Source organism: Varanus komodoensis, unplaced genomic scaffold, assembly GCF_004798865.1.
Source record: "Varanus komodoensis strain SLA01 unplaced genomic scaffold, ASM479886v1 scaffold33, whole genome shotgun sequence".
In the NCBI taxonomy this organism is placed as follows: Eukaryota; Metazoa; Chordata; class Lepidosauria; order Squamata; family Varanidae; genus Varanus; species Varanus komodoensis.
In genome coordinates this window covers 3,181,420-3,207,092 of record NW_025335817.1, presented here as the reverse complement: position 1 = coordinate 3,207,092, position 25,673 = coordinate 3,181,420, and the positions used below count along the sequence as shown (strand labels likewise).

At 51.9% G+C, this 25,673-nt stretch overlaps 1 protein-coding gene across 3 annotated transcripts; it reads left to right on the top strand.

The window, feature by feature from the left end:
• Positions 1-19: 19 nt before the first annotated feature.
• TBC1D2B (TBC1 domain family member 2B) lies at positions 20-24,824 on the top strand. 3 transcript variants are annotated; one of them, XM_044438796.1, is made up of 13 exons: positions 20-130; positions 5,394-5,547; positions 7,227-7,392; positions 11,485-11,645; positions 12,634-12,851; positions 13,721-14,113; positions 14,420-14,530; positions 14,997-15,190; positions 16,426-16,920; positions 17,546-17,663; positions 18,203-18,388; positions 19,669-19,790; positions 20,917-24,824. In XM_044438796.1, the coding sequence occupies exons 2-13, from the start codon at positions 5,412-5,414 to the stop codon at positions 21,110-21,112; spliced, it is 2,496 nt and encodes an 831-aa protein (XP_044294731.1). In that variant the 5' UTR covers positions 20-130; positions 5,394-5,411; the 3' UTR covers positions 21,113-24,824. The 3 variants fall into 3 exon arrangements, with proteins under 3 accessions (XP_044294731.1, XP_044294733.1, XP_044294732.1); XM_044438798.1 differs by lacking the exons at positions 20-130; positions 5,394-5,547; positions 7,227-7,392 and adding an exon at positions 7,401-10,684; XM_044438797.1 differs by lacking the exons at positions 20-130; positions 5,394-5,547; positions 7,227-7,392 and adding an exon at positions 10,697-10,905.
• Positions 24,825-25,673: the final 849 nt, after the last annotated feature.

The following is a 25,673-nucleotide window of genomic DNA, read 5'->3' as shown; positions in this document are numbered from 1 at the left end:
CTCGGGCCCCCCGCCGGCCGCCGGCGCCCCCTCCTGCGGCGCCGCCTGGGCCGGCCCCGGCGAGCTGGAGGCCGCCCCCGGCACGGCCTTCGAGGTGCACAGCCCCGACGGCACCGTCACCGTCCTCAAGGTAAGCCGCGGGCGACGGGGAGGCCCCGCCCCGCCCCCAAGGGGCTCCTGAGCGGGGTCGAGAGGAGCCCCGAGAAGGGGGCCCGGGCTGCGCGCGTGCAGGTGCGGAAGGACTCGGGGCATCCCCGCCCGGGGTGGGGCGCCCCCGGTGCCCGCCCGCGGCCCAGGTGCGCTGCTTGCTGCGCGCCCTCCCGCCCTCCTCGTCCTCCAGGTGGGCTCGGGGAAGGCAGGCAGGCAGGCAGGCAGGCGGCAGGATGGGGGCGGCCTCCCGCGGCTCCTCGAACAGCCCCCCTGGCGCAAAGGGCGCCTGGCAACCTTCCTCCGAGCTGGGGCGGCTGGGACAAGAGACAGGAGAGCGGCAGGGGCCGCGCGGCCTTTTGAGGGCTGATCGCCGTGTGCTCGGGCGGGTGTGGAATAATGGAGGTAAAGAGTAACGGCTGCCCACCGAGGACGGCTCAGGTGACAGGTGGCTTATCTGTGCGCCGTGGGAGGAACATCCAGGCCTCTGTTCGCCTGCCTTGTGCTCGTTGTTTTATCGATGACACGCCTGTATTTACTTGTGAGCACTGATAAACTACATGCCAGGCAAGATTTCAGAGCAGAGCGCAGTCTCCAGAGAAGTGTAAAAATAAGGACCGATACGTGGCATCTATGTAAGGACAGAAGAGAACTGCAAGCAGCGAACGGCCTTCCCCATGGCCTCCGTTGTGGAGGACTGCCCTCTGTAGAAGAGGCTACCTGGCCATCCCAGGTGCAGTGGAATCCCAGCTGTGATTGCTCTGAAATTGTACAGAAATGGCAACCCAAATGACTGAGGGCCCCCAAAACTCCCTTATCAGGAAAGTCTGGAACATACGGGGCTTTTTAGCTTAGAGGAACAGAAGCACTGGATCCTTTCAGGCAGAAGACTGAGTGCTGGTGCCTGGAAGGCTTTGTGCAGTTACTCCTACTTTTTTCCCTTAATGAATTTTTGCAGCGATGGAAGAAGTGGTGGGAAAATGTGGGAGGGTGACCAAAGGATGGCACCGTTCCCTGGTGTCGCCCTTGAGTTCTGCAAAGGAGGCAGGGCGTTTGCTCCTTGGCTGGCAGCACCCATGGGGCAGGGGTGGAAAATCGGGTGTGTTCTCCAGAAGGCGCCTAGGCCTCTCCTGGAGTTAGAATCTGGACTCATCCTGTGAAGCTGAATGGTGGCAAAAAGGAAAAAAAGTGTGATATAAATATAATAAATATGTACAATCTCTGAAACTAAACAATTTTCCTAAGGAAGGGCACATTTTGGACCAAAACATGTTAGGCTTCTTAAGGAATCCAAGTATTTTTTCAGAATCTTCAGACTTGCACTCTCCTTTTGGTTCAATAGGGTACTGACAGGCATGAAAAAAATGGATACGGTTAAGTGAGAGCTGTCTTTTCAAATTGGAGCATTTTACCACAATATTACTGCATGATCAAAAGATGACAGTAAGCTTTGGAGGGCTGAATAACTCAAGAATAGCATAGAATAACCAGCCCCTTGATTGTTTGGTTTGCTCACTCAGGCGTGTGACTCTTCTCTCCTTTTGCTTTGATGTGGATGGTTGTTCAGCTCAAGCCACCTTTGTATTTGCTAGACAAAGGAGCAGTTAGAAACAAAGGGGAAAAAAACAAATCAGAAGGGGGCCTCTCAGATCATCTAGTCTGACCTCCAGCTCCAGCCAGCTCTACTCGTGCAATCCCCAACATGTGGTTCTCCAGTCAAGGTGGAACAGCCCATCTCATCCTCTTCCCCGCAGCCCCCTCCAGCAAGCCCAAAGCAGGCCATGAAGGCTGCAGCCCTATTTTTGGCTGCTGTTCCTCAGCACCTGATTTTCTGCAGCACGCATGGCACCTCAGAACATGGAAGCTGTGTAAACCGCCCACATGGTCAAGAGGCATCATCGACCAGCTTCTCTCCTCTGTCAGGCTGTCTAATGTGTTCTCTAAATTAGTGGCCATCGCCGTGTCATTGGTGATGAATTACAAACATGAACTCTGCATTTTATGGAAAGATCCTTTCTTTTGCTTGTCCTGTGGATCAGTTTTATTGCATGACCCAAGTCCTAGAACGGTGAGAGAATGAAGACATCTCTGTTCATTTTCTCCAGATCATGCATAAGTAGAAGTGGTAGTATTTCGCACTTTCCAACAATTCCCTGGCAGTAGATTGAGGAGTAGATTCTGTGTGGTAGGTACTGCCGTGGCTCTTACCGTAACAAGGAATGTCTGGATGCAGGGGATGCAAAGCTTATGTTTAGTCTAGAAAGTGGCCTGCTGCCAAACGCTCAGTTCAGCCATATGTTCTATAGATTTTGTGAAGCCTGCAGCAGGGCCTGGTGTTGAATTTATGCTTTTGGTTCCATGCCTGTTGAATTAACCCTGTCAAGGGAAAACTTGCTGCAGGCACAGGAGGCCCTCTTCGAAGAAAGCAGCCGGACCTCATGTGGACTTCATTGTGCTTAGATTCCCATGATTTAATTTTCCTAAATGCGTTCCTTATTCATAGTTGGTGCGTGTGTCACGGAGTAGCCAGTCACTCGCTAGGTCCAGGGTTATAGGAGCAGTGAGGAATGAGTGAGAAACTTCAAGTGATGGATCATTTTCTGTGTTTTTTGGAGGCAACATTCTAGTGTGCGGTTGTGCCGTGTGTGTGCAATGCACCTGCCTGGTCTGGCACAGCGGGGTCCGGACTGTTTGTGCCGGTGCCACTGCCTTGGGAATGGCTTTTCTCTGCCAACCCTTTGACTGCACGGCCCTCTGCATGTCAGCCTGAGGGCAGGGGCTGCCTCTCTTTTAAAAATTATCCTGTAAGCTGCTCTTGGGATCCTTTTTAGCTGAGGAAGGGGCCAGAATACCTTGGGTGTGCAAAATGCTTTCAGGCCCAGTTCTCTGACAGGTAGCCAGAGGCAAAGGGGCAGTCCTTCTTGCAACTGCAGAAAAGCCTTCTGAGGTGTCAGTGGGGCCGGGCTGCCTCCTTTGGAGAGCCCTTGGTTCTGGTTCTGGTCCTGGTCTGGCCAGCCGAGGTCCTGAGGATGGAAGACTCTTCCAGCCAGGTGCAGCAGGGCAGGCAGCGCAGAGCCACTGCCAGCTTCTGCCAAACCCCTTGTTGCTTCAGCTCCTCCTCCTCATGAGGAGCAGAAAATACTTAAATGCCCAGAATTAGAAGTTAGAAGCAAGCTCTTCTTGTAAGAAGCTTTTAAGTGCATTTGCCAAAGTCCTCGGCGATGTGATGCTCGTTTACTTGCCCACTGAGTTCCAGCCTTTTTATGTTTGAGAATCCACCTCACTGGGCACAAGAGAACTTTTAAGTCACTGTGTACAGGGCTGAGCCGTTAGTCAAATATGGTGCAATGCAGTTGTTTGGCAGCATTTTCCTCTTAAGTTGAGGAGTTTTCCTATTGAGTCAGAAAAACACTCCCCACCCCCATCACTAGCAGCCATGTGCTGTCGCTTCCAGATAATTTCTAACATTTGACAGTATGAATTCATGCCTATGAACTGATGTCATAATCAATGCATTGGCCTTTAAGATGTTGCAAGATTTTTTTGTCGAAATGCTACTGCCGTTACTTGCCTTTTCTGTGAAAGAGAGACAAATGAACTTCCAGTTCATGTCGTGGTTAGCTATTTCCTCTTCCTTGAACAGATCACTATATAAAAGTCTTCCTGTTGTCTTGTTTTCTTTTTCAGGCGAAAAACGTAAGCTGTATGCATCCTTCATTTAAACATGGGTGTATAACTGGAAAGGCAGCCTTAAAAATGCAAGTCATGTTGTGAAAAGTGGTTTGCACAATAGACAGGGTCCGTTGTTTGTTTCCCCCTCTGTGTGTGAACGGGAGATTTGAGTCTCTCTTACAAATACTTTTCCTGCTAATAAGAATAGTATTGTTCTTTTTTTGTGGATCAAAATTGCTTAAAGTTGGAGCAGGTAACAAGCCTCAGAAAAGCCAGATTTGTGCCTCTTGATAGCATAATAATACTATGCTGAATTAAGGGAACTACATTGCCAGAGATACTGTGCCAGTTGGTTCTCTGTTTGTCAGAGCAACCTTGTGCCCTCCACTTCTTTCAGACTTCAGGTCCCATCAGCTCCAGTGATCAGGTATGGTGCTGGGCATCACAGACCAAGTCCGCTAGAGGGTGCCAGTTCGGAGAGGCCTGCCTCAAAGTATAGGGCTGGAACTAATAGATGCAAAGTACAGGAAAGCAGATTTGGCTAATTATTTGGAGAAACTCCAGAACAGCACGAGTTGAACAGCACAGGCTGCCTTAGGAGGTTGTGGGAGCTGCTTCACGAATGGCACCTAAGTGAAGGCTGGGTGCCTGTGTCTCAAGCATGCCGCAGTTGCATCCTGTGTTGAGCAGGAAGCTGGACTAGATAACCTTCAGGGGTCTTTCCAGCTGTGTGAATCCTGGGCCTAGAAGGGCACCAACTACCAGGCATCATTGCCGTGTTCTCTGCATTTTTATGTGGCTGATGGAAAAACATCCATATTGCAACAGGTCAGAATTGTTGTAACTTGACTTGACTTCTGTAACGTGCTCTACGTGGGGCTACCCTTGAAGACGGTCCGGATACTTCAGTTGGTTCAAAACAGAGCTGCCAGGCTGTTGACGGGGACTGGGCATTATGCTCACATGACTCCAGTCCTCCGTCAGCTTCACTGGCTTCCCATTGAAGTCCGGGCCCAATTCAAGGTGTTGGTGATGACCTATAAAGCCCTAAACGGCTTGGGTCCTGGCTACCTGAAGGAGCGCTTACGTCTATATATGCTCCCCCCCCACCCCCTGAGATCAGCGGGAGAGGCCCTTCTCCGGGAACCCTCCGTGAAAGAAATTAGGAGGGTAGGTACTCGGAGGAGGGCTTTCTCAGTGGTGGCGCCCAATCTATGGAATGCGCTCCCCAGAGAGGTCCGCCTGGCGCCGTCGTTACTTGTTTTTCAGTGCCAAGCGAAGACCTTTTTATTCAAACGTCATTTTAACTGTTAATACTATTTATTTTATTCTTCGGCCAGGGCGACTTATTTTATATTGTTAACTCGTTTTATATTTTTATTGTATAATATTTCAATTGATATATTTGTGAGCCGCCCCGAGGCGTCGGCAAATGGGGCGGCATAGAAATTTTCTAAATGAATAAATAAATCGAGCTCCTGTAGTCCCGGGGAGAAAACGTGTCTGTAGGGGCACCCTCCCCTCCCCGTGGTTGCACCCCTCTTTGGCAGCCTCTTCTGCACGTTGTTTCCCAGGCCGCAACACGCCAGGATATGACCTACTGGCTGCAGGAGCTTCAGCAGAAGCGGTGGGAATACTGCAGTGGCCACGATGCCGCGAAGAGGGCCAGCCGGACTTCGCCGACCCAGAGCGACTCCTCCAAGGGGCTGGTTGCCAGAGACAAAGCCGGTATGCCGCCATGGGGATCCGTGGAGGGAGGGCTCGTTTCGTGGGGTTTTGTGGGGTGCAGTGTCGCTGTAAAGGGGGAAGCCCCGGAAATGCTCATGCCCCGGCAGCCCCCCGCTCTGCCCCAGTCCGCGTGCCCTCCCTTTGGCTTGCAGCTGGGTGTCAGCAGGGCTGCTTTTCGTTTCCTCTGCCCAAGCAGCCATCAGAAATGCGGGGAAAGCACCTCATGTGAGCCATATCCGGAGACAGACATGGATCCCTGGTCTCGGAAGAGTCATGTTCCCAGTTGCTTTCCACTGACCACAAAACTTTCTATGGCTCTAAGCCTTTGCCATTTTACTGCTTTTTTAGGTTGTAGGGAATTAGAATAACGGCTCATTGGCCGACTTTGGCTGCTTCCAGTCTGCGGCGTGATACTTGTGATTCTGAGTTATGTAAATGTTCCAGTAGCACTTTGGCATTCCTGTGGATTTCATGGTGATTGTGAACTGGAGGAAAGAATGTACGGATGTGACGTGGCTTTACATTCTGTTGTGTGTAATTCTATTAGAGTAGTGAAGTGTGTTTGGATCCTGGACACAGCACTGCGCACTGGGCACAGCGGATGCTCTCCCGGGGCAGGGTGGTGGTTCCGGTATTCGCTTCAGCAGGACACGGAGGCTTCTCTGCTGTAATGGAAAACCTTGAAGGTGTAACTACAGTTCTAAACTTGCCCAGCTGAGCAACACGTGAAGCCTTGCAGAGGCTGAATGCAAATTGGAAACCGATAGCAGAGTTTATGTTTTGTTACTGGAGCGATGCCTGATATGTGAGCAGTACCTGCAGGTGTCAGGAAAACCCGGCGGGTCCCAGGAAGGCTTCAGTTGGCCCGGCGGGATGGAAGAGTGGAAGTGCTCCAAGAGGCCTCTCTTTGCTGGAATGTCGCAAGCAGGGGACGGGGTGGTGGGAAGAGCTGCCTGTCGAACCCTCACTGGTGATCGCTGCGGCTGAGGGAGGGCTGCGGGGTGGATGCTGTCAGGCCTCCTTGACGCAGACGCTCCCTGGCTATCAGCCGCAGGTCTGCAGAGGGAGCTGGGCGGATTCATATGGTATAATATGGAGGAGCCAGAAGAAGCAAGCCGAGAGCACTCTTCCATGCTCCAGCCTCTCTAATAGGAAAACCGGGAGGAAACGGAACGTGCGGCACATTAAGAAGAGACTTCTTGCTGTTCCTAAGCTGGCTTGTGTTCATGCCAGCCCCTCCCGCCCGAACATGAACATCCCAGGCTACCTAAAGCTGGTTGAAGCCTCTTTACTTGTTGATAATGTTCAAACACTTGCTCAATGTTTCCTATTGTAACCGAGGGGCTGGAATATCTGTATTTGCAGGAATCTCTTATGAGAGCTTGGCCGAGTGCCGTTTGTTGGCTCAGTCTGTTTTATTCTATCGGCTTTAATGCAGTGCTGCAGCTTAAAGCCAATTTGCACAGCCTCGTTAGGCCCTGAGGCCAAGGATTAATGGTATCCTGGACTGCCCATAGCATGGTAGGCCAGATGGCTCTTTGAGTCGAGCTTTTCAGGTGTGGCGATCAGGACATCCAACCCCCCCCCCCCCCCGGAACCTCCTTGCTGCCAATGTGCTCCACAAGTGCCAGGGTGTTCACTAGGATCGCTAATAAGTGACGGTGTGTTTTTGCCCTCAGATTTGAATATCTTGCCACCAAATTCCTCGGCAGAGATAGCCAGAAATGTCCTGGCCGTGGAGACGGCTCCCACAGAGCTGGTGGGAGAGCAAGCTGCCTGCCAGCCTGCCCCGGGCCAGCCGAGTGCCATTAACTTCTCTTTGAAGCAGTGGGGTGCTGAGATCAAGTGAGTATTGTGCCTTGCGTCTTCAGCTTGCGAGCTGCACACAAATGCTGCTATGTAAAAAGGGTTCTTAGGATTGCCAGGTCAGCTCTGCGGGGCGAGCTGTAATTCTCTTTCCTGCCCCCGCTCCTCCCCATATTAGGCAGTTGCTGGCAGCTTAGCAGAAGGTGGCGTTTGAACCTAGGCTTCAGGAAGAAAATCCCAGTGGAATTCCTGCAGGAGCAACATGCAGACAGAGACTTGGCAGGGCTGTGAAGCCAGAAGAAGGCTGGTTAGAGGAACCAGTGGTCAGGAAATTGGGCTGTACAATAGTTAAAGCCAGTGGGCAATTGCAAATGATGCACCCGGGAGCCCCAGTTCCTCCGCCCCATTGCTCCCTCGGTAAGGTGTCCTGAGGTGGAGTTAGACTCCCAAGGACACATCATCTCCCCGAATTACTCCTCCTCCTGTTACCGGCACTTCCCTGCCTCAGGGACTGAGCGTGCCTGTGCCCGTCCTGTCGGGGATGGTGGATGGGCACACGGGTGCCCTCCATCTGTCACGGTGGAGGCTGTTTCTGAGCCTCTGCGCTGGCTAGAGGGCCTCTTCCCCCAAGCCCTCTCCTCCCAGTCCCAAAGCTTTCCACAGTCCCAGTCTGCACATGGCTTTGGAATCAGAAACCACATCCAGCCCAAGGCATATCCTGGGAAATTCCATGGCTTGTTTGCTGCAATTGCAAAAGCCACTCATTTGTTTCTCGTTACTGTTCCTGTCAGAGATCTGTCAGTGTCCCTGCCCTTATGTTGTATGGCTGCTAAGATGTTGAGAGCCACGGGCAACAGATGTTGTCAAGTGCTTTTCATGACCACTCCGTTGCTTATGGGAATAACCCCAGTTTACGTGCGCGCCGGCACTCTTGGGGCGCTCGCAGCCTGGTGACTCACTCCCGAACTCAGGTGGTTCCTCTGTGAAACGATTCAGGTTTGACTAGCACTTTCCACCAATCTGTGTCAGGCAGAACTTAGTGGGCAGGTCTGTGATTTCTCAACAGACGTCGCTTTGGTACCGTCCAGCGTTCCATTTAGGAGGAAAGTTTTAGCAATAAGTCATGCACTTTAGTTAGCTGATCAAATTGCTCACTTGACCTCCTCAGCCTGCAGTCCTGCACACACTTGAGAGCAGGGCCCGTTATGCTCAGCCGGGTTTATTTCTGGCCAAACCTCTTCAAGATTACCTAACGTGATACCGCATATCCTGTACTCAGAAACGAGAATAACCCTTTCAATGTGCATAGCACGTTCAAGCATCCAAAGCTCTTGGCACGCCATCGCTAGTTGTGATGCTCACAATCCTGCCAAATGTATTGGTGTGATTTTTATCATACTACCTTTTTATTTGCCTGACATTTTAATATTTAAAGTTTACTGCTTTTATTGTCATGCTTAGTCACCTTCCACCTTATTTTATTGCATTATGTTGGTTGTACCTTCTCTGTTCATTTATTGTTTGTTCGATTATGTTGTAAGCCGTCCTGAGACGCTGTTAAGGACGGGGTAGAAATGCTGTGAATGAATGAATGAATGAATGAATGAATGAATGGATTATCCTCCATGTTGTAGGTTGAAGGTACTGAGGTGGTGAGGAGGGAAGGATTCTGCCTGAGGCCTAGTGAGCTCATGTCAGAGGTGGAATTTGAACCCAGGACTTCCTGAGTCGTCGTCTCAGGCTCAGCCAGTGCCCTTTAGGCACCCCCGCAGACCAAGGGCCTCCTTTTGCAGCTGCCCGGCCTCACTGGCAGACTGTTGTGGGGCATGGGGGGTGTTGCCCCCAATCTGTGAGCCCTGCATGTTTTCTGTCCACTTCCTCCATCTTTTTCCTTTCCATAAAAATGCTGTTAAGGTAGAAAAAAAGCACAGGAGTTAATGACCGACTCTGGGGGCACTTCAACTTTCTCTTTCCCTTTGTACAGGGAGCATAAAAACACTCTTGTTTAAAAGATGTGGAATGTTTATCCTTGCAGCATATCTTGTAACACTGTAAGAAACGGAAGACAAAAAACCCCAAGCCTTGGCCTTTGTGTTCCCTTTTCTTCATTTGATACAGGAAGAAGCACAGTGTAACGATTGCCAGGCCTGCTGGACCTCCAGAAAAGTAGTTTCTTTTGATCCCGGTCAGATTGTGGCACAGGGTCACTTTGGACCCTTCAGCTTTTTATCGTTCTGTAGCATCTATGCCTAAGTAGTTTTTCCTTATTGCTGCAACGGTGCTCAGAGATGAAAATCTTCCGAGGACTGTTGCAGCACAAACCCCATCATCTTCTGGCTGGGGGTGAAGCTTCAGTACCTGGAGGACTGCATCTCCTGCTTCTTTTTCCAGATCATTTCAGAGCAGTCTGTGCACCACAAGGGTTGCCTTGGTGATCCTGGAAAAATTAGACCACATCTGCCTTGTGATTCCAGCGAGTGTTATTCGATTCCCCTCTTCATGCCGCTGAGTTGCAAGGGTGGGAAAGGAGGAAAGGCTTTGAAAAGAAGACTGTTGGGCCTACAATTCGGCAAGTGTTGCAAGATTTTTCGTGCTTGTCAGCCTGACCGGAAAAAACATCTGCCACCACTGATGGTCGCCAAGTGTTCCGAGGGGGCTCTGACTTCCTCCCGTTCCTGCTTACTCTCCAGGCCTTTCCTCCCTGTGGCAGCTGGAGTTATGGGTGCCCAACTGTAACGACATCCGTTTCCTGCAGCCTGGCTCAGGCACACCTCTCCTCCCTCAAGGACGAGCAGCTCTGTGTACACTCTCAGCCGCTCTGGTGCCCAGCTGGTCCCCACGTAGGAACAGGAATCGGCTTGGGGGAACCTCTGCCGGGCTCACCGCATCATTCTGTGGGCACAGATGGCCTTTGCTGTTCTGGATGCAGAACTGCGCCACTGCTATTCGTACTCTCGCCGCCTCCACGTGCTTCAAAAGTCCCCAGGAACTTGCTGGAGTGCAGAGTCAGCCACGGGAAGTAAAATCTCCAGGGCTCTGCCAGGTTCCCCTTTGTCTGCAGCTTCACCAAAATATCAGGCTTCTGCCTTCAGAAGTTTAGCAATTTCATCTCGCACTTTCCCTCGTGTTTCTCTCTCGGAGCTAGCCAGCCTGCCTGCGGCGACATGGTGCGGCACCTCTGGGCACCTCTGGCCAGGGCATGCCAGATGAGGGGTGCCGGGCATTGCTCTTGGGAAGAGCACGCTACCCATATGCAACGCGGCCTGTGCCCCGGAAACAGTGGCTGCTGCCTCCATTGGAGCATGTGACGGCCCCGACCGCAGCCCTTCTGGTAAACCCCCGAAGCGGCGCACACGGGAGGAGAGTCTGCCTGTCGAATGCAAGCGCTGTAGTAGCCCTGCTGTGGTGTAACAGTAGCGCGAGATTTTGCAACCCCAGCTTTTGCTTTAACACACAGAATTAACCAGTGGCACTTTCTGCCTCTCTGGTCTGCGTAGCGTATGATGAAGCTTGTTGTTATGAAGCTTGTCTTTCAGGAGCTTGATTTGCTAGGTAAAAGTCTTTGCTTTCAGCTTTTGCTCTATATACGTCTTAGAACTAGGAAGGCAAACAGCAATGCTGGACTTGGACTTGACCAAAAGGGAAGGATTTTACTTTATTCAACAGCAAATGTGCAGGCTTGTTGGTTTCTGAACTCAGTTTGGTCAGACTGATATTTGGGGCAGCATTTCGCTCTTTTTGTTGAAGTTGGCTTTCAGCTGAATTTGTTTAAAGCACCTACAATTTCTCGATGTCCTACGTATGATTGCAACTTTGGAACAAGCCGTTGTCTCGTACGTATTTCATGCTGAAGGCTCTTCTGCAGTACCCTGGGAATTGCTTTTCATTTGAGAATGGTGTTGATTCATGAATTGCCTAATCCTTGAGATTCATATGCACAGGGGCTAGTCTTTCCAGTGAGGTCCCCTGCCTCTACTAGTTTGTCTGCTCTGGAGTAAGTGTGAAAATTATTTATTTTCATTTTTCCCCTCGTTTCCCCACTTTGATTTCTTTAACTGCATCTGCTTTATTTTTATTTTTTTTTAAATTACAACTGTTCTTAAGTTTAACTTTAACCTTTGTACTTCTCAGGAATTCTGTATCTTCATTAAGAACGGGAAAAGGAAGCCATGACAACCGCAAGAGTGTTTTTTACACAGAGGAATGGGAAATGCTAGATCCCACCCCGAAGGACTTGGAGGAGTCGTTGGCTCAAGAGGAAAAGAGGAAGCTTTCAACAGAACCCAGCAAAGGTTCCAAAAGCTTTTTACACACCCTGCCCTGGTGCTTTCTGATACTTTACTCTGTGCAAGTTTTGCCTTTATTTCCGGGCTACCAACACTTGTGAGCTGATTAAAAAAAAACGACCCAGCCCTAAAAGCACACCATGAAAACAGGTCCCTGTGGCTCTGGGGGACTCATAATTCTGAAACAGCCCAGATGAACAGCTGTGGGCCCTCGGGGCCCTCCTCCCCATGTCTTTGCAGCAAAAGCTGCTTCCTGTTTTGTGAACGTGTGGGCAGTGTGGCCTAATGGTGAGTGTGTTGGACCGGGACGGGAGAGGGGCAGCTTCCTGCTCCCACTGGGCCGTGAAGCTCCCTGGCTGCCTTTGGGACATTCCATAGCTCTCAGCCTTTCCTGTTTCACCAGGTGAGGACAAGATGGGGGCGGGGGGGCGGGACTCACGTAAGCACCCTTGGGTTCCTTGGAGGGGACAGAGTGAAGAAATGTAATAATAAAGAAATAAAAACAGTGTCAAAAGCCCCAGACAGCCTCAGGGCGGTCCACATACTGTACTCCTACCTCGTTTCTGCTAAATAACCCACAATAAGGAGGATCCTTCAGGCCGTGCAGTTCAGTGGGATGGGCAGAGCGCCCGCCCCGCAACCTCATGACCTCCATCCTTGGAGAGAGATGTGTAGGGGTCATATGCGGTAGATAAAATGTGGGCTCTGTGCAGATTTGCTGTGTGCATGTTCCATCTGCTAAATATGAAAGGCGTTTGCTCTGGTCGGGGTTTCCTGGAGTTGCTCTGAGGGGAGCCACGCTTTACAGCGTCTGTTTCCTGATTGTCTCATTGCTTAGAACCCAAAAAGAAGAGCAAAAATAGTCTGTTAGCCTGAGAATGTCTTTGCCCGGTTCTGTCTGGATGTGGTGATCAAGCACCGGCATGTTGTGCACGAAAGGGAAGGATACGTGCGGGTTTGATCTGAGCTGGGAAACCTCCTTCTCCCTCGGCAGGCATGGCTGGCTCAGCCTTTCCATTTGACTTTGCCCGCATTCCACACAAAGTGAAGCGCCCCTTGAAGGAGATGATGGCAACCGGCAAAAACCGGAATAGCGTGGAGTCTTCTCCTGTCGAATGGAATGGAAACAAGCTGGCTTCAGAGATGCAGCTGAAGTTCCAGAGCCAGCAAGACGAATTGGAGAAGCTCAAGAAGGAGCTGTCGAGTCAAAAGGTACCTCTTCTCCGGCAGGAGGGCCTGGTGGCACATCGCGCTCCGCCCGGCTGGCCAAGCGTGTGTATTGTCACCACACATCTGCTGGGGGGAAGCCCCGCCGGTGCGTCCTGGTGCGCTCGAGGAGCAGGCGAGAGCCAGGAAGCTCAGGGCCAGGGCAGAATGCGCCTGGGTTCCGTAGCATTTAAGACACACGAAGGTTGCAGGGGGACTTTTCATTACATTCAAGTGGAGGAAAACCTGCCCCGCGGGACCGGGGCGTGCCTTCTGCGGATGTGGCATGTTCAGAGCCATACCGCCGTGCTTCTGAAACTTCTATCGGTTCCAGAAGCGGCCTGCCGTTTGTTGCAAGGGATGGAAGCCGAAGGTTCCTTAGCGTGCTGACCTAGTTGGATAGTTCCTTGGTTCCAGAAGGATTTAGTCGTCCTCACCATAAGCATCTTGGATTGCATCTCGGGCCTACACTTAAATACCCCTCTCATGTTTTTGAAATTCCATGAGAAAATCAGTAGCCTGAGTGGGGCAGGTGTTAAGGCCCTGGCATTAAGCTTTGGAAAAGCTCTGCCCTTGAAGGTAACAGTTCCCTCTGGTTGACGCTCTCCACCGAGTGGTTCCTGCTCAGCTGTTAATGCCAAGGTCATCCCTAGGTGATCAGAGAGGTGTTGGCCCAACAGGTAACCATTCGTACTTCTTCGTAGAAGTACAGCCTTCCCTCAGGTTGCTACCCAGGTATCCCAGACAATTGGCCGTGCTGGTGGGACTGGCGGGAGTCATAGTGCCAGGCATTTGTAAGTCACTAGGTTGGGGGAAGGCCAGCCCGGTATGCCCCCAGTGTTTCCGACCCACCAGCCCCCTTCCTTGGCTTGCAGGAACTTGTGCGGCTTCTGCAGCAGACCGTCCGGTCTTCTCAGTATGACAAGTACTTGGCTGGGCACCTCTGTGACGGGGGCCCCAAGGACAGACTGGAGCTGCTTCACCAGAAGGACCATCAGATCTTGGGTCTCAACAACCAGCTGGAGAGACTCACTGTGGAAAAAGAGAGCCTGCACCAGGAGGTCAAGAACCTGAAGAGCAAGGTGGGCGAGCTCAGCGAGCGGTTGAGCATGCTCATGGAGACCATTCAGGCCAAAGACGAGGTCATCATGAAGCTCTCCCGGGAGCTCAGCGAATGCGAGGACCAGTCGTCCGGCCAGAGTGCATCGGCCAGTTCTTCCATGTCGTCGTCCATGAACAAAGAACTGCAGGAGCTAGACAGACTGAAAGTAAGGGGGAGGGGGGTGTGAACTCACTGTTTCCCGTCACATGTGAAACTGTGTGTGTGTGTGTGTGTGAGAGAGAGAGAGAGAGAGAGAGAACTCACTGTTTCCCGTCACATGTGAAACTCCTTCCCTGCCCAGTTCTGGAAATGCTTTTGCTTTTGGAAGCTGACCTTGCAAAGTCAAGTCTCTGTTCTTAGTACTGCACTTTTGCACACTTAACACTTCGGCATTTCTGTTTGTTTGTTTGTTTGTTTGTTTGCCTGTTTTAAATACCCTTCTGTGTAAAGCCCTCCTTTTGCTTTTTGACAGGACAGTCTTCAGGGTTACAAAAGCCAGAACAAATTCTTAAATAAGGAGATCCTGGAACTTTCTGCACTACGAAGAAATGCCGAAAACCGAGAGAGAGATTTGATGGCAAAGGTTAGCCCTGGACAACTTTTCATTTTAAACTTTTCACTCTTTTCGAATGTCTGAAATTCAAACAAAGAAAGTAAAATCCTGCTAACCTGAGACTTTTTCAGTGTCTCAGAAGTGAGCTTTTGAAGGAGGTGTGTGTAATGTCTGCGGTGAACAGTGCTGTGTAAACTCAGTTCTCGAACTTTAATTTCAGAGTTTGCACAAACTGCTCTGCACATTCTCCGTCTCTACAAGGAGGAATATAACATGTCTTGTTGTGGGTTCAGTTTGCTGTGATTTCATGAACCTTTGTAATTCTTGATAGTGGTCACACTGGTCTTTATCTTCATAGGGAGGTAGATGAATTCTACTCCCACACATACTTGTCTTTCAGTTTTGGACATATGAAAATGGATGCCTACGCATCGCAGAAATGATGTTTCTGCAGATGCCTTTGTTAGAGCCATATACCCTTCTGTGTTCTGTGCAGTATACAAACCTAGAAGCCAAACTCTGTCAAGTAGAAAGCAAGTACCTAATTTTACTTCAAGAAATGAAGGCCCCAGTTTACTCGGAAGAGCAGAGTCCTCGTCATGATGTTGTGACCCAGCTCCTGGAAGATGCTTTAAAAGTGGACAGCAGCGAACACCCAGAGCAAACGTACTTCAAACCTCACATGGTCAGGTAAAACAAACCCATGCCTGATTTATCTTCATGGCCCTTCTTGTTTCCTCCAAGAGCCAGGAGAGCGATGCGATGATAATCGTGTGAACCGTGTTGATTATGGTGCATCGTAAGAGGCGTTCCTGTCATGCTTGGCATGAATATGTGCCACCGAGTCTTTCGCATGGATAGCCTGCAGTGGGGTGGACAAGATTTGACTTTCTCGATGCTTCGGCCCGCAACATCACGCATCCTTCAGCATTACCTGTGCTGGCAGGGATTTATGGGAGCTGTAAAACCAGAACCTCAGGAAAGACCAGAGTTTGCCCAACTAGCCTCCAGGGCCCCGTCTGGCTCCAGTCCTATCGGCCCTTTGGCTACCCAAGTGGCATTTCATACTTTTCCCAGCCGTCCCAGGAAAGTCTGTGCTGGAAACCGCTCCAGGTGCCTGGGCAAAATCAAAATTGTCCCTTGAAGTGAATTTCTAGAGCTCTTGTCCAGCGGTGCAGGAACAGGAGTCCAGCAGGAAGGGGCAACATGGAGCAGCTAGGGGCTGAAAACACCCCCGATATTTATAAGCTAGGTTGTCCGATTAATAGGCAGTATACTGGGCATGCTTGCTTACTCAGTTCTGTTACAGAGATCTCAGACATCCATAGGCATTTAACTTGCACTTTTTGTCTGCAGAATATTCTCTGGCTTCTAAAGTCAGGAATGGCACCTGGAGGGTGAGGTAAGGTTAGGTCATCCGGAGCTGCTTGGGAAGAGTGTGTGTGTTGCGGGGGGGGGGGGGGGTCCATGCTCTTATTACTGTCACCTTAGAACAGTGTGTTCGTTGCTGCATATGAATGATTTAAAAGTGCCCGTTCTGAGGCTGTTAGCGGCACGGGCAGCAAGAGCTGAGTCCAGCGATGCAGCGAAACTGCTCAGATGTTTGCATGCTGGAATGCATATAACAGATTGTTTTGCTGGTCAGAGATATAATTCAAACGGAACGGTTCTCACTGGCAAGTGTAGTGCTGCTCGGCCTGTCTTGGGTACTTAACGATCGTGGATGGCGTTTAAGGTGGAATTAACATTCTTGAATGACCATAATGAAAAGCACACATGTGTTTGCTTTGTCCAGAAGGCTTCTGCAGGCTTTTCTTCTTAACTTTATTTTTTAAAGTTAGCCCTGAGTATAATCCAATTTTCACTCTTCCTTGCAGCGAATAAAATAGCCCTGAGTATAATCCAATTTTCACTCTTCCTTGCAGCGAATATGATATTTATGGATTTCAGACCGTCCCAGAGGATGATGAGGAAGAGAAGCTGGTAGCAAAAGTGCGTGCCTTGGACCTGAAATCTCTCTCCCTTACTGAACATCAGGAGATGTCCACAGGGGTGAAATGGGAGAATTACCTGGCCAGCACTATGAACAGGGAGATGGTGCGCTCCGTGGAACTCAAGAACCTCATTCGGAGCGGGATTCCGCATGAACATCGTTCCCAGATCTGGAAGTGGTGCGTGGGCCTCCATGTGAAAAAGTTCAAGGCCAGTGCAGACCCGGGCTACTTCCAAGGCCTGCTCCAGAACGCCCTGAAGAAGCAGAACCCGGCCTCGAAGCAGATTGAGCTGGATCTCTTGCGGACTTTGCCCAACAACAAGCATTACTCTTCGCCAGCCTCTGAAGGGATACAGAAGCTGCGGAACGTCTTGCTTGCCTTCTCTTGGCGGAACCCGGACATAGGCTACTGCCAGGGCCTCAACAGGTAGAAGCCATTCTGTGAAATATCTCGTGCCGTTCTGGGAATCAGTGCATCACTAACAGGAATGGGGTGGTGGATCCCGTTTTCTCTCAGCAGGCAGTTTGGTCTTCCATGGCCCCTGGGGGTGGGGTGTGTGTGTGTGTGTGTGTGTGTGAGAGAGAGAGAGAGAGAGAGAGAGAGAGAGAGAGACCATTGAGCTATTAGTTATCCTTCCAATTCAGTTTGTGTTATTCCAGTATTGTGGCCTTGCAGAATTCTGTACAGAGGGAGACAGTCCTCAGCATCTCGATATGAATATAATTTCTCCTGAAAGTGGGTTTTGCTTGACAGAAGTGTCTGCTCTCAGGAGAGCCTCTTGGTTTGCTTGGGAGCAGGCCAGTCAGATGAAGAGGTGGGGGAAGCGTCCGTTCTCTCCGTGGGATTGGTTGAGAGCAGGAGGGATGGGGGGGAGAGCAGGAACGCGTGTGCAGGGGGGGGCAGTCTGGTGCCAGGCGGCTCCCGCCTCTGCGTGTCTTTGTGGCCCGAGCTTCGTCGGTGCCAGTCACTCGTCGGCGCCAGCTTTGACGCCACAGGAGCAGCTCTGCCTCGGGAAAGCTCTGCTCCTCATGGTTTCTGTTCTGTTCTTCAGGTTGGTGGCCATTGCCCTCCTCTACCTGGAGCAGGAGGATGCTTTTTGGTGCCTGGTGACCATTGTCGAAGCCTTCATGCCTCGGGACTATTACACTAAAACCCTGCTAGGGTCCCAGGTATGGCGGGGACCCAGGGGCAGGCAGCGCCCGTCGCTGAAAGGGTGGGCCCCACGGGGCGGAGAAGAGGGGTTGGGCACTGGGTGTACGGGGCTGCTTCTCTATGCCAACAGGGCACTGGCGTAACCCCCTTAAATGAATGGTCCATCATTCCTGCCTGCAGCAAACTCACATATGGGCTTGAAAAAGAGGCGAGACGCCTTTTCCTGGTATGCTTGTTTTCAGCACGTGGGGATTTTGCCTCCTCGGCTGGTTTTCCACGCGGCACAAATTGATGCAGCTAAACTGAGGCTTCCTGCCTTGCCTTGTCAGAGGCGGGGCAGCAGGCGCCAGTTGAAAACGGCAAGCGAGGACTGCGCGCACAGAGGAGGGAGCCGAGCAGGCACGGTGCGCCCGAGGCAAAGCCGAAGTGTGCTCACAAGCCTCTCCCGCCGGCCATGGAAATGCCCAGCTCTGCCCTGCTTCAGCCGCCGCCCTGAAATGACTCCCAGGCGCCGCTGAGCGCTTCTCCCTTCGCTCTCTCGCCCTTGGCCCTCCAGGTTGACCAGCGCGTCTTCAAGGATCTGATGGCCGAGAAGCTCCCGCGGCTGCACGCGCACTTCGAGCAGCACCGGGTGGACTATTCGCTCATCACCTTCAACTGGTTTCTTGTCCTGTTCGTAGACAGTGTGGTCAGCGACATCCTCTTCAGGATATGGGACGCCTTCTTGTACGAGGGGCCGAAGGTACGTGGCGCGTCTCGAAAAGCCCCCTGGGTCTTGCAGCCGCTCGCTTCAGGAGGGCCCGGGGCTCGGTGGTGGAGCACCCCGAAGGTCCCAAGTCCCGCCTCTGGCACCCCCAAGCCGGGTGCAGAAGGAGCCCTGCCTGAAACCCTCAGTTGCTGCTCCAGTCCGTATGAACAGTGCTGGAGCAGAGGGGCTGACTTGCAGGAAGGCAGGCCGACTGGAAAGCCTTTGGTCTGAAGCAGCGCCACTCGAGTGCTTAAGAGGCTAACAAGTCGCGCAGACCAGCAAGGAGTTCTCTGAACAGCGAGAAACCCCCCTGAGCAAATGTGAGTTCCACAGGAGTCTGGTAATCCCCGCAGTTTCCGTGGGCCTTGCATAGGAGAACTAGGTGGCGCTGGGACGGGGTTGCTGAAACGGCTGGGATGCGGTGATGGCTCAGCGTTACATGCATCGGCCTCAGGCTCTGCAGCCCTCCCACGCCACTTTCTTCCTGTGGCAGGACACGAGGGGAGAGCAGAGCGTTTGCTTCCCTGTTTAAATAACTGTGGTTTTAGCATTTTGGTCAAGTTGGACAGAGTGTAAGTAGTCTCAGCAGTGGTTTACTGCAACAAGCCAGCTTCAGAGGATGCTTTGAATTAACCATGGTCCGAGATTTGGACATAATACTAACCTGTACTTAATTGGAAATGGAAATGGAAGCCTGGGATTGCTTTGCAGCTGCTCCAGGAGGGGTGGAGGCATGCACAAGCCGTGCGCTAAACCATGGTTTAATGATGGTAATGAAGCGGGAATGTCTTCTGAGGTTTTCTTTTTTGGCATTCGACACAATGAGCCAAATTGCCCTTGTCCTGAAGGAGACTGACTGGCTGCTACCAATGCAGCTGGGCTGTATATACATAAATCCAGTCTCAGTTTCCCTTATTTATTATTTGACTTTTTAATTTAACAATTCAAAGGTATCTCTAGGTGGTTCACAGAGACAAAATTGGACTAGGGTTGATCTGGTTCACAAGATGGGCCAGGCTCACTGTGGACTGTGGCTGGGTTCAGTGAGGTACTGAACCCTCAAATACTCCACAGTGTCTGGATTTCGATGTTTTGCTACAACCTCACGGAGGGTTGCATGTGCGTACAGGTGGCCATAGGGGGGTTCAGACGAGCCCAACATTAGGGTTCTAGATCTTGCGGCTTGAAAGCATGTGGGGAAAAGCCTTGCAGTAGCAGAGGGCTACCGACCTTCCTCGCTCTCTATTGTAACCCGATGTTTGTTGGCTGTTTAGGTCATTTTCCGGTTTGCTTTGGCACTCTTTAAATACAAAGAGGAGGAGATCTTAAAGCTACAAGACTCAATGTCCATATTCAAGTACCTCAGGTACTTCACTCGCACCATCCTTGATGCTAGGTAAGGGCTTTTTGGATGTCAGAAGCTAGTTTTGGGGGCGGGGCAGCGAAAACGCCTTCCCAGGAGCAGCGCTTCATTCGTTCAGTGGCGCTTTAGGCACTTGAACAGCTCATCCGAAGGCCTGTGCAAATCCGACTGGACATCTCTGCCTCCCAAAGCAGAAAAATCCTTATTGGGTGATGCTGGTCTAGCAAAAGTCTCTGGCACCTCCTACACCCAGTTAAAGTGGACAAAACGCATCTTGCTGGGCTGCAGCGCCCCCTGTTGGGCGACACCTGCTGCTGCAGTTTCCCTCGTGGCTTCCCTGCCTCCTGCATCCAAGGCTTGTAGAACCAGGTAGCCTGACGCCTTTGGTGGGCACCAGTTGGGGGAGGCTGATGTTGCACAATAACAGAAGGCCTTCAGCGTGTTAGCAGTGAGGTACCCAGAAACAGAGCTGTCTTCCGGGCTTATTTTACGGGGGGAACAAACATGGATGTCGTTTCTGGTGGCCTCTCTGTTCTGACAGAAGAATGAGCTCGTCATAAACAAACGGGGTGGGATGAGGGGGGAATATGCGGTGGAATGTACGGCGCTGCTGTTTCGGGCAGGCTGGGGCCTGCCTACTGAACGCCTAAAGCAGTGCAGGGTCATGGCACTTCCTGTCGTTCTGAAATGCCCCTTGGCTGGAGTCTCCGGCTGATTTCACAAGCTGGAGCCGCTGCAGCCTTCCGATTCTGCAGGCTGCACATTCCGTTCTCCTTGGGGTAGGGGAAGGGTCGCAAGGCAACCAGGCGCAGTTCACTGCCTCGCACCGAGAGACAGACGTCACTGGAGAGATGCCCAGGACGCATCCTTGCCCATCTCTTAGGTTTGGGGAACCTGCCCTTTCCAGAAAAGCGCCTCCTCTCGTCTTCATGGCGGCAGCAGCAGCAGCAGCCTCCTCACCGTTTTCAAAGCCAAATGAGCCAAGAGCCTCCCTGTTTCATCCTCCCCCAGCCCAGCCCCCTTTAATTATCGCTCTTGACCTTGAGTGGGGGGGGTGGGCGACCTTGCCAGCAGGAGGGGCAGGCTTGGATCCCCTGGCACGGGGAGTCCACCTTAAGGAGAGGTGGCTCGTCACCGTGGCTACGCTCTTCTCTTCCAGGAAGCTCATCAGTATTGCTTTTGGGGATCTCAATCCCTTCCCCCTGCGCCAGATCAGGAACCGGAGGGCTTACCACCTGGAGAAAGTCCGCCTGGAGCTCATGGAGCTGGAAGCCATGCGGGAGGACTTCTTGCGTGAACGGGAGACCAACCCAGATAAAAGGGACCTCATTAGTGATGATGAGGAAGATGGTTGAGGAAGCCCCTGGGGAGGCGAGACTCTTTGGGATCGTGACCAAAGTTCTGCGGAGTTGCCGAATCCCAGCAGGCCTTCTTCCGTAACGATCCAGCAAAATGGAATGTTGAGTCATGGCAGCTGGAAGTCTGCGGGGTAGATTTCCAAATGAGAGCACTTCGTTGGAGAAACCTTTATTCCACAAAATGCCGGATTGTTCAATTTCATTTTCCTGCATGCCACTGCGTACCGAGCGCTCGGCGGAGTTTGGGCTCCGGCTGTGCCGCTGCCCATCTTTCTGCTTTTGAAGCCCCCGATCGTTGCGGTGCCTTTTTAAGAAGCAATATAGCAGAGCCCTTACTCTTTCCATTCTGTGCCTGGGTCGTGCTGGCGTTCCCCTTTCCCTGCCCTTCACCCTCAGCCATGTCTTGAGAATTCGTAAGTATTCCATTTGGGAGAGACATTCCTCATCGGCTTTGATTATATTAAACAAAATCGACCATTTTCATTGGTCGGTTGAGGATGGGCCGCTCGGCCCTGTTTGTTTAAAACCAGCCGAAATATTGACAGCTATCTGTACACATACTTAGAATCAGGAAAATGTGAAGAGACTGCCTGGAGCCAGTGTCTTTGCCAAGGGACCAAGTGCTCTTAAGGTGTCGCTGCGTTCGTGCCAGCACCTCTGCTTATAACAAGAAGGGTGCTGAAATATGCTCTCGCATGGCACTCTGTGAGCACCATGAGGAATCTCTCAATGCTGCCAGATGCTACCCTGGCCAGGGCCCCTGACTTTCCAGAACTACGAGGCAAGAGGAAATTCTGCAGCGCTCTGCCTCGGTGTTTCGTGGTGAAGAAAATGCCGGTGTTTCCCTTGCACGGTGCCACCAAAGGTGTGGAGTCCCCACCAGAATGCTCTGCCACAGGCCTGCACTAGCTTGAGCTGATGCACCGTGACACCCAGGAGCAAGGGAGTCTTGCTCATGCTCTGGTCAGGTGAAGGTGCAGTTGCCTGAGGGGCCCCCCTCCAGGTAATCATGAGGGATACCTGGCTGTTTCCTGGGGATTTTGCATTGGAAGGCTGCTTTCTTTTCATGCGGGGCACGTGGGCTGGTTCATCAGGCTCGTTAGCCTGTGAAGGTGCTGTAGATTAATCTGAAAGTTCTCCCGAGAGGCTGAGGCTTCCTAGTCTTGAAAAGCCTGCCTTCCTTCACGTTCTCTGTGAATCAAAACACTTTCATCTGGAAAGCAGTCCTGAAAGTCCCACTAAATGGGGAAGATTTGCCTTCTTGAATATACAGCAGTTCATTTTTTCTTCGGCCCCATGTACTGTTTGCCGCTGCAAGTTTGGAAGGGCTCAGCTCCTGTCCTCCTGGTGCACCTTCACTGCCAGAGAAATTCCAGATAGATTCTTCCTGTCGTGTTACTGTGATTTGTGTGGGTGTGCATGTTGCCTTAGGCAAAGATTGTGAACCTGAGAAAATGAAGGGAAGGGTGTGTTTTTGATCAATGTGAATGTGCCTAGGAGTTGTACCTCCTCTCTCCCCTCCTCTAAGTCCCCTTTTTAGACACAGTAATGCTCCAGAATCCCTTTCTTGCCATTTGCCGTTCCTTCTTGGCTCTTTTCTTCCCTACAATGTTTAATTTGATCTATATCAGCCTTCCCTGATCTGACACCCTCCAGATGTGTTGGACAACAATTCCCATAATCCCCAGCCAGTTCTGGGAATTACCAAGTTGTACTCCAGCACAGCCGAAGGGCTGCAGGCTGGGGAAGGCCGTTCTCCGTGCCTTCCGTCTACTGCGGTGGTTTCCTTTGAAGCCACACTGCAAGGACGTTTACGACTCGGAATGCAGTGGAGGAGTCTGCCCTTGCCAAACATCGGCGGCTCTCAAAAAGGCCGCGTTTGCTTTGTTCGAGCCGTTCTCTGCTCGACGCTTTCCGAAACCTGCCTGCAATTGACCCTTGCTCCGGACATCGCATTGAGATTTTGGTCGCATGCAAGTGAGCGCTTTGTGGATGCTCTCCTTCAAGACGTATCCGTGATGCCTGCTCTAACGCCGGGATCTGCAGGCCAGGTGAAAGAAGCGACCAGGGTATCCCACGAACGGGGCCAATGTTTGCACGGACCCAGCCGGCCCTTCTCCGTCTTCAGTCTCTCCCTCCTTCTCCCAGCCCCTATTGAAATGCTGGTCTGATGACCCCATGCTGACAGGGCGCTTAACGGCTTTGGAAGAGCTGGTCTCAGACCAAGCCTGGGCCAGGCAGCTCTCGCTGGTTAAAGGGGGCTCTCAGCTCCCTGAAATCGCTGCAGCTGGAAGCACCGGCTTGGCGGGCGAATCGCCACCGAGCAGCGGGAGAACGCCTGGGAGGCTCGCCCGGCTGGCCAGCAGCGAGGAAGGTGGCACGGCATGCCGAGCACCCTACCCCCGCTCTCGGTTCCTCTGTGCACCCGGCAAACCGCCCTCGGTTCTGCAGCGCTGTCTCTGGGCACCTGAGGCGAAATGGTTGAGGTTCGGCAAAGTCGCCGCCAGCTTTCCTCGCTGCGGCAAAGGCTTTAGTCGGCCTGCCTGCACTCTTGTGAAAGCGGTTCCCCCTCCGCACCTCGCACGCCTTGCACAGTGTGATGAACTCGGCTGCTGAGAGCCATTTGGCCACCTGGGAAGGGGCTCTTCCGGAAGACCGGCGCTCTGCAGGAGGATGTCGGTGCACCCCCTGCAGCCGCAGAGCGAGCCACATAAATGAGGCAAGAAGGCTCGAAAGCTGGCGCGAGCCGCCCAACTCCCCTGCTGGTGCAGCCCGTGTCTTCGCTTTCTCAAGTCTCATTTACTGCAATGTGGTTTCCTTACACTTCTTTTTTTGTAAAGAATTCCAAAATATGTTACATATTATATATGCAAAGTATCTTATGCATGGTTTCTATTCCAGTATTGTATAATTCATGCCACTAAGCCATTTGTGGGGGGTTCCAGGCGATACGGACCAATTCTTTGTTATCGTCGAGGCAGAGAGGGGAGAGATCCAGTGCGGCACACCTTGCTTTTGCTGAAAGCGCGCATATCCGTATCCATTTTATCATACATGTAATCAGGTGATAGCATGCAGAGGCCAAGGTCGCTGGGCACAAAGCATCTGAAATGAGGGGGGAACAGATGGCTGTCAGATCCTGGACTTCAACTCCCATTAGCCCCAGCAAGCAGCGCCAGTGTTGAGGGCTGATGGGAGTTGCAGCTGATATCTGGATGGCTACCTGTTTCCCCCTCCTGATCTGAAGCATCTCTTGTGCAAGCCCCACTCACAATTAAAAAATGCACATGTCTTCCTGTTCCCGTGGGGCTAACGCAAAAGGTGTTCCCAGGAGAGTCCTTTGTTGTACTTGGGACACAAAATGGCCTTTCGCCCTTAGGTTTTTTTTATTATGTATGCAATTGTAGCTGTCTTTGCAGTAGGATTTGGGATTAGCCTGTTGCAACAGTTCATGGGCAAACAGGGTGCTTTCGTCCATTTGACAAGCCCATGTTTCAGTCTCTTATGAAGAAATTAGAATGTGCCTCCCTCTTGATGTTTTTAAACTTCAATTTTTGCACAGTTCTTCACTCATCCCTTGGGAAGTGTTAACTGTTAGACATGGTGAGGGATGTCTGCACAGCGGAAGGGTTGCCACCTTGAAATGAAGCCTGGTTTTCTGTCAGAAACTGCCACAAGTAAATAAATTAATAAAATAATTTTCTACTGCTTTTTCGCTCAGCCTTGTTGCTGTTCACCTGAGACGGATTCCGACCTGAGAGCAGATGTGTGAGTTCTTCTAGCTCTCTGTCCTTGTACCTTAATGAAAGGTAGAGGAGTGCAGAGCGGGGATTGCCGACTGCAGGAGGGAGGGTTCTGCTTTCCTGGAGGAGTCCTGCGCTGCCCGGCTCTCACGCGTCTGGTCCATTTTCGTCCTGCTGCTGCAGAGGGACCAGCACAGCGATTTGTTCAAGATGGTTTTGCTCCACTGTTTGGTTGCAAGTGCTCCCAGAGCGGTTTGCAATCAGCCATGAGGCCGCCCCTGCCCTCAGGCTTGCAGTCCAAAAGATGGCGTGCAGGAGAAAGGGACGGGGCGCAGCTGGGGGTGACCGGGGGGGAGGGAGGAGGCACGTTCAGGCACCAGATCTGAAGAGCCCCTGCTCTTGGGCCACGGGGTGCGCCTTCAGGCTCTTCTGAGCCACGCTGAGGGGCACACCACAGAAGCACGTCTGACTCCCGCCTGCAGATGCGAACTCCAGTGCCCAGTTTAAAGGGCGATAGCCTCCCTGCTGAGTCCTGACGATGCTAACTGGTCGGAAGAGCCCCTCCTGCTCAGCCCTCCACCTCTGAGGCATGGCAGTCGCTTTTGCAGCCCTGGCTACTCCGCATGCCGAGCAAGCAGTTTAGCCTCCCGGTTTTGGGTTTGTTTCCTGGCAGAGCCTGAGCAGCGCTTCTGGCCCCGTGTGGCCTTTCCCCCCAGGATAGGGGCCCGCCTGTTTTATGAGCAGTCCCAGTTCCTGAGGGTCAGCAAGGAGACAATGCGGGGCCGTGCGTCTCATGGGACTTGAGGGCAGCGATA